Raw genomic sequence first — 12090 nt, 5'->3', positions numbered from 1 at the left:
AGCTCTTCCAGTTAATAATGTCAAATGCTGAGCCATTGTGGGATCAGTTGAGTCTCTCACCAGGCTAGGTGTGGGCTGGGTACAGGCTGCTCTAGACAAACAGGCACTGGGCCTGAGACACCTGTTCCCTGGCTGCTCGGTACCTTGTCTCAGTCCCCTTCTCCTCCTGTCTCTCTTGCAGCGAGCCAGTGTTAGGTTACTACACACCTGACGTTCTCCACATAGTCCTTGAAAGTGGAGTTGGACCCAACAGGAAGAAGGTTTGAAAGCTCTTTGCTTTGATCCCCCGTTCCTTGCTCACTTGCTGGCTACGGTCTGTGTTTGGTTGGGCTCGAATACTGTGTGCACAAGGAATTAGCCCTGCACTGGGCGGAGGGGAGCTGGCTCTCTTGATAGGTGTCAAAGGCCTTTGCTGAGATGTGCAGCTCTTTCTCCAGGAGGTTCCTTCGTCAGCCGAGACAGTGTGTGGAGTTCTTCCCTCCTGCAAGTAACTAACCATAAACGACAGGTGAATCCAAAGGCAGAGCTCTGGGTCTGATTTCTCCCAGCACCTCTAGATGTGACTCTGCATTGACATGGCTAACTACACATAAAGGCCCCTAGGTGCCCCCTTCGTGGCTGCATCATGCATGTTTCCATGGTGTCCATTTCAGCTGTGATCATCCCCCAAATTGGAGAGAGAGCAAATACCCAGGATAGGTGCTGAGAAAGTCAGAGGAGCCTTGGATTGAAGCAATGGAAAATTGTAGAGCTCTGAGGAGGAACTAGAGCACAGGTTCCAAATGGCAGCTCATTCCGTGGAGTCTGGGTTCAGCTAGCGTGCCCTGATCTGATTTCCCCATGTAGCCAAGCACTGTTCCCTCAGGGAGGCTTGGAGCTGGGCCCCTGACTCTCTGTGTGCTGCATGCTTCAGGGTAAGCTCTGGTCTTTCTTCTCTGCCAGATCATGATTGTTGAGGGTGGCTCTGGAGCAGTCCACTGGGAGCTGGAGCTGAATTCAAGAGCAGGGAGTCCAAGGCCAGCCACACTCAATACTGCAGATCACCGGTCCACGTTCCTCTTCTGGGGAGAGTACCAGGCAGAGGCCAATGAAACGGTGAGGACAGCCCCTTAGGCTCACTCTGATTTTGAACTGGAATTTGCAGGACACCCCCTCAGCCGCCCCCTGCCCCCCCCATACACACACGCACACTCTGAAATCTGCTAGCCCCGGGGAAGCACTTTGCCCTTCTGTACTGTGCGCGCACACGTGCCTGGACACGTCCCTCCAGGCTCTCCTCTGCTCATGTGTGGCCCAGTACCCTTGGTCAGTATCACAGTCTACTCCCCTCCTGTGATGACGTGGGCTGAATCCACATCAACCCCCCCCCTCCCGGCCCCCCCGAGTTGTGGTGCCGTGCTGCCTTTGCAGGGGATGCAGCCCAGGCCTAAGGAGCTGAGCAGAGGGGTCTCTGCTTTGCGCAGTGAAAGGTGCTCGCTAGACTGCGGTGCAACTAGCTGGTTCTTAAGCCAAAGTTTACTCATTCACAGCCTGGCTCTTGAAAGCCTGGCAGGCAAGTGTTTTGGTGTGCTGTGGATGGGGCTGGTAAGCGGGGGGCAGCTCAGCTCATCCGGCAGGAGGAGATGGCGACCTGGAAGACTTGGTGCCTTAGTGTCTGCACGTGTCTTTACCAAGCGGTTAGAAAATTGCAGGTGCTGGAGCTCCCAGTGGAGGGTTAGCTTTGATTTTTCATACTTACAGCAAATGCCCCTATAGAACTTGTTTTGAGGCCGTGGATTCTCTGGTGCCCCTCAAGCATTGTCTGTCTGGCCGTGGCATACAGCGACTTGGATGGGGAAAGTCAGCTGGCAGGTCAGCCTCTTGGTGCTGGGAACCAGCCAGGGGAGGGGCTGTGAGAGCTGAGTGAGGGGCAGTGATGACGCTGCTCCCTCTCGGACCTTTGTCATCATCAGCCTGATTGTTGTGTGCAGACTTGCTAAGTGTTTTCCCCATGACCGCTGGGTACGTCTTCCTGAACCCTCTCCCTCTCTGTTGCCTGTGTGTGGCTGATGGGCACCTGGGGCATTCAGGAATGTTATGAGAAACAGACGGGGGCGTTACAGACCAGTGAATAAACCCAGCTCTGGTACTGATGGGACTCGTCCGACCAGGCTGGACTGGTAATGTCTGCCGCCCAGCTCTCACGTTTGGTGCCATCTGGCACAAACTAGCAGAGTTGGGCAAAACCTGGCTTATTTCCCCAAAGCCAGGTGCGTGTTTTGAGTGTGGCTTCTGCCCAACTGGGCAGGGTGATGTGCTTCCCCGCCTTGATGCCTCCTGTTTGTTTCAGGGCTCCAAAGTGGCTCTCCAGAATCTGTATCTGTTCCATCCATCCTATCCCAATGTTCTCTTGGAGCTGAACAATAGCCCAGACGGAATAGTTGCCTTCGACGGTAAGTGCTGCTCCCTGGGCCCCTCCAGTGGAGACGCTGGCTGTGGCAGCTGGCCCTTCGCACTGTCGTCTCTCACAGAGCCTGCGGGGTCTCGGTTGGCTGCAGCGCTCTGATCTGCCCTTGTCCCGGGCAGGGGTCTGGCTGTAACCCCCTTCTCTCTGTTCCAGCGGTGCTGTTTGAGCGGAGCCGGCATGCCTGCTACGTGTTGCTGACTGGGCCGCAGAGCAGCGAGCGGCCAGGCTGGGTGTCTGTCGCCAAGCGAAAGCTGAAAGAGGACATCGCTGGCAGTAGGGTGACCTGGCTGAGCCAGGTGGCGGGGGACAGTGAGCAGTACATCAGGGACCGCTTCTTCAGGATGCGATTCAGCAGCCAAATGTGAGCTCCCTGGGAGACCCCAGAGAGCCATCTCAGCACTCTCCTCCAGCAATGGACTCATTAAACCCAGATCACGAACTCGTGTGGGAAGCTGCCGTTCTTGATCCACAAGCCAAAGGCTGGCTGCTGAGAAAACAGCCACAGCAAATCCACCTGTGAGCCCGCAGGGCTTGGGCACCCCAAATCCTGCACAGGTGGCTGCCAGCGCAGCCAGCCTCTGAGCTGATGGGGCTTCAGTCCCTGGCTGTCTCTGAAGTGCCATCACTTCCAGGAGATCTGCCTCTTTCCCTTTCTAAATCACACAATACCTGCTGCGCTGCAGGGCGTACCTCAGCCAGGGCCACCTTCCCAACACACCCCAAACTAGGACCCAGGGAGGGCATGTCTGGGTGCTGAAGGGAGGCCTCAGTTGATTACTCTCACCTTGGTGTTTGCAGTGAGGGAAGGCATGTGCATCTGGGTGAGAGCAAGATGAGGAGGGTGGGAGTGTGTGTGCGCGCACGTGTGCGTGCGGTATTGGATTTTCTTTTCCTTTTGCCCAGTCAGACAGATGGGCTGTCCTGAATAGGAATTTTTGCCTTTTCCAAAGAGTGGCGTGGACATGGCGTGTTTGGTGTCTCAATGGAATACCCGAGTGCTGCTCGCCAGGGATAATGTGGTGAGATGGGTACTGGAGTGAGTCTAGTGGGGCATGCAATGGCTGGTGTATTGGATATGGCAGATATTCTCTGGCCCAGGAGAGCCACAGACTAAAGTGCAGTTCTACTCTGAAGAGGTCTCTGTATAAACTGCAGTTCCTCATTTTCCAAGCCTGCTGCTCCTGCTGCGTACCGAGGTGCAGAGCTGCTGCCTATTACTGGCTGAGAGAAGCATGGGCTGCTTTTCCCCCATTGGCCCTGCCGCAGCTGGTTCACTCATCAGGAACAGAATTGCGAATGAAGTTCCAGTTGTAGATGATGCAAGAGTCATAACAAGCCCCTGCCTGGCTACCCAGTCCCTGTGGTGCTAGCACGTGCTCTCTGCTCATCGGCTGGGCAGATCGAGTGTACTTGGGACCCGCAGGGCTGTTTGTAGGCGCTCTTCAGAGTGGAGCTGCCCGTGTTCTTTGCCAGGAGGAGGCCAGCCAGCTGTTCCCAGGGTGTGTGCTGCTCGTCAGACATTAATTCAGCCTCACGACCCCTGCGAGGAGAGTCCTCTGAGCACTGCTACCTCACTGAGCGAGGGGGACATGGAGACAGGCTGTGCAGTGTCTGGCCAAGGTCACACAAAGCTTCTTTGGGAAAGGGCTGGCGGGAGAACTCTGCAAAGCCCCGACTCCTGATCCGCTGCTCTAATCGCTGAGTAACGCTGCCCCTCTCAGTGCTAGCAGCCATGTGGCGGGTAGGACACTTGGGTGCTGCCATTGCAGTGTGGTCATATCCGTTTGTTGTCGCTCTGTACTGAGGTTGCAGTGGGAGGGGCAGAAGTGGTGGGGTGTCTCCTTTTGGGGCCTCCCTTGGCATGCCCTGGGGCACCATGCTCCGGGGTGAAATGCCCTGGGGGCCAGGCAGAGCGCAGGCACAGCTCAGTGCCCAGAAGTGCCCTGTCACTGCCCCAGTCGTCACAGCTCCTTGGAGCTCTGTGCTGCAGGCTTGTGGGGTGACTGCTAAGCTGAGGTCCTGGTTCTTTGGGAACAGCGAATCTGTGAATTCTGCCTGTGTCCAGTGGAGCAGGGCTGGATGCTCCGGGGGGACACTCAGAGGGCTGGCGGGTTGGAGTGGGCGCATCGCTCATCTGTGGAGAGAGCAGGACCTGCGAGGCCTCGGGAGGAGTGTGTGGCGCCCGTGGAATCGGGGAGCTGATCCCCAGCGGGCACGGACAAGGCTTCCTCACGCTAAGGGCAGGCGATAATCCCCCAGGATGTGAGGCGGGGCTAAGTGCTCGCCTCCCTTTGGTCTGAGTCAAGGCCACGCGTAGGAACACTGCAGGGTGTGATTGGTGCTGGAGAGGAGGCTGTGCAGGACAGCGAAGCTGCTTGTGTCAGCTTCCTCCGCCAGCACATACTGCACTGCGACTTCAGCTGCTGCTGGGCACCACGCCCCGAGCATCTGATTTGGCAGCACCTGGCTCCTCAGTTACTCAGAGCCAGGCCCTAGGGAACAACTCCGGGCAAAATTAACTGCAGCATCTACTGGTAGGGTTTGCTGGTGTAGCAACCAACTGTTTGACCTTGCACTTCTGCTTCTAAGGTGGCCGGGGTCCCCATTGCACAACCCTCCACCCCTTTGTGAAATTATACAGTTGTGGAGTGTTACGCTCAGTGCCCTCACCGCTGGAACGGAGCTGCTTTACTGGAGCAAATTAGTGGCGAGAGCACGGCTAGCCATCATGGGAACCGAGTCTCCCACCATGGCAGCTTGGTGCAGCTGCCCTGCTCTAAGGTGCACTGGGCAGCGTCCTGCTCTGAGGATGCCCCCAGAACGTGCAGTCAGTGGGATGATGCCTCAGCTCCCTGCTCCTCGTGTCTGGGGAGGGCTCCTCTCCAGAGCGTTCTCCACTGGGACTGCAGGCTGCATTGTGTGTTGTGCCAGGGATTCCCTTGGCTTCTCTCTCGAAATTTAGTTGGGGATTGGTCCTGCTTTGAGCAGGGGGTTGGACTAGATGACCTCCTGAGGTCCCTTCCAACCCTGATATTCTATGATTCTATGAATTCCCCTTCTCCCTAACATGGTCTTTTGAATGGTCTGAGTGCTGGAAGCAGAGCCCAGTCTCATGTCTTTGCTCTAGCTCAGGTTCCCATGATTTGCCTACCCTTCAGGAGCCTGCCTCTTGCTTGGCATGTGAATGACTTGAGACCCAATGGCCTTGCAAATCCCTTAGTTGTGCCTTTGGAACTGGGGGATGCCTTACCGCACAGTTGTGATTCTCACCTGCACCCTGCTGGTGGCACTGAGCGGCTGTCAGTGAGGATAGCAGGTTCAGCTTGCCAGGTAACCCACCCACTGATGGGCCAAGCTGAGCTTCAGGAAACTTGGCCGTGCGGGTTGCACCGTGCCGTGGGCAAACGGTAACCCTGCAGCCTGCATGCCTGTTGGACTGATATATATCAGCTGCAGATTGTATCTTGCTGAACCTCCTCGAAAGGAACAAGGCTGCAGGGGATGTGGTCTGTGCATCAGGATTGCATTGTGCATTAATGATTCTTGCTGTTTGAGGTTTTTCCTCTTCCTTCCTGACCCCTACTCAGACGCAACCCTTTCAGGCAGGCACTCTGAACATTGCCTCAGGAGAGCCGGAGTCTCAGCCTCGGGAGACTTTTCTGGCTTTAAGTTCCGCTGTTAACACGTTCCCTGATAACTTGGAAATCCAGGTTCTCCTGTTAGCAATGTCAGTGCCAAGCTAACACCCTCGTAATGATGCAAGAGTTTCTTTCCAGCTGCTTTTCCCCTGTGTCATTGTTTTTGCAGTGTTGAAGGAACGGTTTAATTGTGACTTGATTCAGTAACTCTGCTGGGCGCTACTAGCAGAAATCATTGCGTGTGTCAACAGTGTATTTTCTAGCACTAGGATGATAGGTTTGGTTCTCTAATTTATTGCAAATGTTGCTGTACTGGGCGTGGTCTAACTGTGATGATTCAATAAACCTCTTTTGCATTGTTTGTAAACAGTGCTCTGCTTCTGCTGCTGTCTTTAAGGAACCAGCGTGGCTGAGCCCTGAGCTCAGAACATGCAGAATTGGGTTTGACAGAATGATGGAAAGTTGTAAAACGTGTCCTGAAACAGGCCCTCCCCCCCTTATCTGGAAGGAGGAAAATTGCTCTGATGACATTTCAGAGTAGAGCAGCTTGTCATGTGTTGGATGTAGTTTAAGTAGTAAACTCCCCCCCTTCAGTTTGTGGAGTTAGTCTTGTTTGACCGTGCACTGAAATGAAGTGATGCCAAGGACCATGTCATCTGTTCAGCCACTGTGACGCACTGAAGCTGCTGTATAAAATAGGGACACCAACCATCTGGGCTAGGCTTGCTCCACAGCCGCATCAGGAGCACGTCATGTGACTGTGTGACTATAACTGGAAAACGAGCGTTCCTCTCCTTTCCCAATAGCAGTGGAATTTAGCCTGCCTTGCCAGTTCTTCAGGGGACCTGGCCAAGGACTTTAATAGGACTGGGTGCATGTGCCCTTTGAGCTGCTTGTGATAAAGAGCTGGGGTGTTTTCTCGCTTGTTTTTTCCTTCTAGATCTTCTCTAAACACACCCATTGCACCAGATCACAACAGATCCAGTTATATCCCCAGGTGCGGATGCTCTTAAATTGGTTTAACTGATCCCAGGCAACTTCAGTAAGTAGACGCAGCCTTAGATAGCTCAGGCACCCTGGAGGACACCTCAGTGGATCTACGTTAGCATTCACACGTTCACTGAAGGGGCCAGGAGTGTTGTCAATAACAAGGGCTTCCTGTCTCCAGAATGTGAATCAGTCATGAAGCTCAATAGATGCTAAATTCAAAGCCCCAAAGGGGCATAAGCACAATTTTTTCCCTTTGCAGGTCTCCTTTTATGCTGCTAATAAAAGAGTCACTTTTCGGTTTCACTCAGTTCATTACTGAACCCTTGGTTGCTTTTATTTCTACTCACTGTGATGTGAAAACAAATGATTTGTTGTTGGTTTTGTGAGGGAGCTCATGAACTCTGCTGATCCCAGCTGTGCGTAACACGCAGCAGAAGAAAATACCCAGGAAAAGATGAAACCTGCCCCAGGGGGTTGGACACTGAGGATTTTGCACTGATGTTAAGTATTAAGTGTGAATGATGCACTTGAGAAAATGGAATCAGCAGCTGGGTGCCTAACAAGCAGTCTCAGATGCAGGGAGACGGGGGGCAAGTGTAATGACCAGCACCACACTGGATCTGCCATTGCAGTAAAAGGCCATTTCAGTCCAAGCTATGCCTGCGTAGAGGGGCCTGGGGCAGGGGCTGAGGTTAAGGCAGGCTGTGTAAATAGCAGTGTCCCAGGAGCACTGGATGCAGCTCTAGTCTCCCCGCTTAAACAATGGACAGAAGAGTGGGGAGCTCAAATTAGTCTGCCAGTGAGTGACATGGCTTCATCCCTGGCAGCAGGTGCCTGTCTCAGCACCCAGAGTACTTCACTCCTGCCACCAAACTCAGCCTACGACCACTGAAGCAGAGACTCTGAAAAAGCCCGGGGCTCAGGGTGGATGATCAGCTGCACTTGTGCTGCTTCACACTGGGAGCTCATTACCCAAGTTCTACCTTCACAGCCAAGACGGGTGCCAGAAACACCCCATACCCCCAACTCAGGCCTACAGCATGGGCTCTGTAACCCAAGCAGTCCTGTGACTCCAACCCCTTCCTCCCTGTACCTCCGGTGACTCAGCACCAGGATTCTTGGGCCTAGAGCAATCAGAAGGGTAATCCCATGGAAAGACTGCCCTCTCCCCGTTCCACCTGCAGCAGCTCCCTCTGCCCACGGGCTGGCTCCACACCCGCTCCCTCCCAGCCCTTGCCTTAGCCCAATCTGCTTCCTTGCGTTCTGTGGCCCTGTCTCCTAAGGCCCTAGCTTAGCTCACCGTTTCTCCAGGGCCCTTCTGCAGTGACACTTCCTGCAGGTTGCTACCTGCACTTAGAGCCCCGCGCGGCGGGACTGGGGTCCTGCAGGACCTGCTGCCATAATAGGAGGAGTGGGTAAAATGTACATTGTTGTGGGTGGGCAAAAAAACTAGACACTGGTAATTTTGCGGGAAAACCCTAAATCTCTCATCAGTTTACCAAGAATTGCCTATTGGAGAAATTGCTAATTATTTTGTTTGAGCTGCTCTTTCCTTTGCTTGTTTATCTCCCTCTTTGTGAATCCGTACCGTACACCAGCTCGGGTCAGGTCAGAGAATCCCCCTCCGGTTTTGTTGTTCTGTGACTTCACGTACGTGCAGACTGTCACTGCCGCAGCAGCTTACTGTCAGTGCTGTGCACGGTTTCCCTGGTAAATGTTTTTCAAAAAGCAATAATAACCCTGCCCTAAATAACTTGACTGGGATGGTTCAAAGTTCTAAAAATAGTGCTCAAGTGGTTTAAAAACTTCCAGTTTTTTTAAACCACTTAACTTTTTATAGTCATTTAAAAAAAAAAACCCCAGCACCTTTTAAGGCAAAATTGTGGTGCAATTCGTTTGGACGTTCTGTGTGATGTCCCCAAGACAGCAGTTTATCATAGACCGAATTTCAGCAATGTAAAGCAGGTTTATTGGGGAAAAAAAAAAAGGGTTTTAATACTTAAATTTAAGTGAGGGCTAGAGAGAGTTTTGATGTCTATTGTAACAGGAGTTAGTGTTTTTACCTGGGTTAAGCAAGATTTGTTGTATTCTTTTCGTGGTAAAAATTGTATCTGAATTCCATTTATATATTTAATATATTAACCAACCATGGGGTTTTTGGCTTGGGTTTTTCTAGTGGCCGGGGAGAATCTCTCTCCCTTGTGGGATTTGTGGGATCTGAGGTTTTTGCAGGTGGGAGTGGGATAAAAATGCAAGAACCGTTGCGGGAGTGAGTATTGCGCTGTGAGACAGGAGCAGGATTAATAAAATAGTCCCGCGCAGGGCTCTATCTGCGCTTGCCCCAGGCCTGCTGAAAAAGACGTGGCTAGAGGAGGCTCAGGTAGAACAGCTGCCCACTGAGCTGGGCCTGCAGCTTCATGTGGATGGCTCCATGGGCAGGGCCCTCCATGTGTAGATGTTCCATCACCTGCTGCCGCTTCCTGCTCCTGACCTCGGGGTGTGTGGGGAGGGGGGGATTGCCAGAGCCCCCTGTTCACACTACCATGGGGGCAGGGGGAGGAACAAGGCCAAAGGCGCAGAATCCCCTCTCCCTGGCTCTGCTGCGGGATGCAGGGCTCCCCTGCAGCCAGGAATCGGGGGGCTCCCGCCGCCTCACGGAGCTGCCTGTCGGTCCAACTGTCCTGTGTAATGGGCCAGTGGGGTCTCCTGCCCCCACAGCTCTGCCAGCACCAGTTGCACGGCCTGTGGCTCCCCCACCCTGCATAGCACAGGCCAGAGAACCCCGTGCGCCACCGAGGGTGTATCCTCCCCAGCAACATCCCAGCTTAGTGGCACTCTGGGCTAGTTGGCTGCCACCATCCTGGCAGCCCCCTTGGTGGACTAGCTACCCGCAAGTCCCATCCATTGGCCGTTGGCCGGTTTGTTTGCGTGGGGTGGATGTTTCATGGGTTCAAATTGATGTGCTGTCGCTTTCCTTGGCGGTAGCTGGGTCCACGGCTATGTGAGGGGGCTGCCACTGGTGCTTTCCAGGTGCTGGGGGATAATCGCTGTTGGGGTTGAACTCGGCCTGCGGCCTGGCGCCCCTCCAGCAGAGCAGCATGGCTTGTGGGGAGTCTGGTGGTGAGGATTCCCACTAGTGACACTGGCCCCACGATCCCATGGCCCCACAGCGCGCACACTGTGAGGTGGAGTTACTTTGGGGCTCGAGCGTTCAATGGGCTCGCTCAATGCTGGGGTCCTCCCTGGCTGGAGCTGGGACCTGTGGTTCCTCTCGGGCCCTAGCCAGCTGCCCCCTGGCTCCACCAGCTGGGTGTGTGCTGTGCAGGGTTAATCTACAGCATCACAGGGAAGACCCAGGAAAAAGCCCTGCTTTGCTGCTTATGTAAGTGCTGTAATCGTCCTGCAGCTGGGCCCTGGCTCTGGGCTGCAGAATAATCCTGTTCTGAACTCCCCAACACTGGCTCAGCTTAAAGGGGACTGGAGTAGGGCCAAGGCCCCCCGCTGATGACATTTAGACCACAAAGCTGCTTCGGCCAGGCCCCATCTGTGCGCCAGCCCCAGCCGCGTTCTCCTGGCTTCACCACAGCTCGTTACAAGGCACCGCAGATCACAGCCTCTGTTCTCCCTGCTGGGTGCAGCACAACACTGGCTTGCTACAGTTCCACTGTGCTGGGACAGCCTGGTTTGGTGCCCACAGACCGACCCACCACCATCCTACACAGCGTGAGCCCTGCGAGCCCAAGTCATCTGGCACCGGCCCGCCGTGGGTTTTTAATTGCAGCACAGACGTACCCCAAGTGCTCCTCCAGTGCAAACCGCGAGCGAGCTAGCCTGGACTGTAAGATTCCAGGGAGGGGATTGTGCCTTTATCCCCAACACACCTTTGCAAACCCAGTGTTCAGCTCAGCAGTGCTAGTGCCCCCATGACCATGCTGGCCCTGTGCTCTGCTAGCAGGGGTGCAGGCTGTGGGCTGGCGTGAACGCTTTCCCAAGGCGGGCTCGCTATTAACAGTACAGGTGGACGTAGCAGAGGAATACATGACCTTCTTCCAAGGAAAGCTAGATGAGATGGGACCCAGGGGTCTGGTACAGGAGAGACCAGGGCGAGTGCTGGGGAGGACAGAATGGTAGGTTAGAGTCCTGGGCAAAATGGGCTTGATGGTGCCCATCTCAGGGAGGCAGAGCCATCTCCTGAACATGGGGACCCTCCTGCCAAATTCAGGTTCAGTCAAGTCCCCACAGCAGGTGCCTTGGGGTTGCGTAGGCCCGTGCCGGATGGCAATCCTGGCACCTCCACAGCACCAAGCAATTCCCCTGGAGAAGAACAGCACCTTGGGGATGCTCCAATCGAGGGGGAACAGCTCCTCCCTCCATTAAGATGCTCCAGGCTAGTCCTGCCTCTCCCGACGGCACATTAGGGATCAATTGCTTTTAAGAAGATCACTGCCTAACGGGTGCAGTCCTGGTGTGCCATGAGCAGCCAGCAAGCACCACTCCAGCATTTGTGAAGCAAGAATAAGGTTGGGATGGATGCTTTTCTTCCTGCCAATTATCTCTAGGAAAAAGTTGTTTAACCTGAGTACTGCTTGTCAGAAAAGCCCAGCTGCCTGCCAACAGCTGGTGAGTGCCTCACCTGCTGCAGCTGAGGAGCCGATTGATCAGCTGCTTTTGAAGCTGGCTTGCCAGACTGCCCAGCCAATGCCCAGAGCCAGGTACCAGTGCCAGGCAAGGTGGGACTCAGGACCATCCCTCCCTCGCTGGGAGAAGCTACTGCAGCCATAGGGCTCTACCACGGGGTGTGAGTCAGAGCCCCCGCACTGCCCTGCCAGCTGGGACATGGGGCAAGCCGTGCAGGGGTGTGTAGGAGCCTGCTGGGAGCAGGGCTGGCGGCCCACGCTCTGCATCTCTGGGGCAATGGCTAGGCTCTGGGGTCCCAGTGGAGATAGGCTCCCTTGGCTCAGAGCAGGGGCTCCTGGGGGTAGACCAGCAACCCTCGTGGAACTGCAGGGCCTGGCC

General features: G+C 54.7%; 1 protein-coding gene across 4 annotated transcripts in view; it reads left to right on the top strand.

The window, feature by feature from the left end:
* Nucleotides 1–9049, top strand: part of FAM234A (family with sequence similarity 234 member A) — a 59458-nt gene extending 50409 nt beyond the window's left edge. For 3 of the 4 annotated variants that reach the window (XM_037910499.2, XM_043523700.1, XM_037910498.2), the window contains exons 9-12: nucleotides 182–260; nucleotides 943–1095; nucleotides 2330–2432; nucleotides 2600–9049. In XM_037910499.2, coding sequence (XP_037766427.1) covers nucleotides 182–260; nucleotides 943–1095; nucleotides 2330–2432; nucleotides 2600–2811 — 547 coding nt within the window. In that variant the 3' untranslated portion in view covers nucleotides 2812–9049. Of the gene's footprint in view, nucleotides 1–181; nucleotides 261–942; nucleotides 1096–2329; nucleotides 2433–2599 lie in introns of those variants that run through there. The other variant, XM_043523701.1, reaches the window with a different exon arrangement.
* Nucleotides 9050–12090: the final 3041 nt, after the last annotated feature.

Source organism: Chelonia mydas, chromosome 10 (assembly GCF_015237465.2).
Source record: "Chelonia mydas isolate rCheMyd1 chromosome 10, rCheMyd1.pri.v2, whole genome shotgun sequence".
Lineage (NCBI taxonomy): Eukaryota > Metazoa > Chordata > Testudines > Cheloniidae > Chelonia > Chelonia mydas.
Note: the sequence above shows the minus strand (reverse complement) of the source record. Positions and strands in the feature narration are given on the sequence as shown.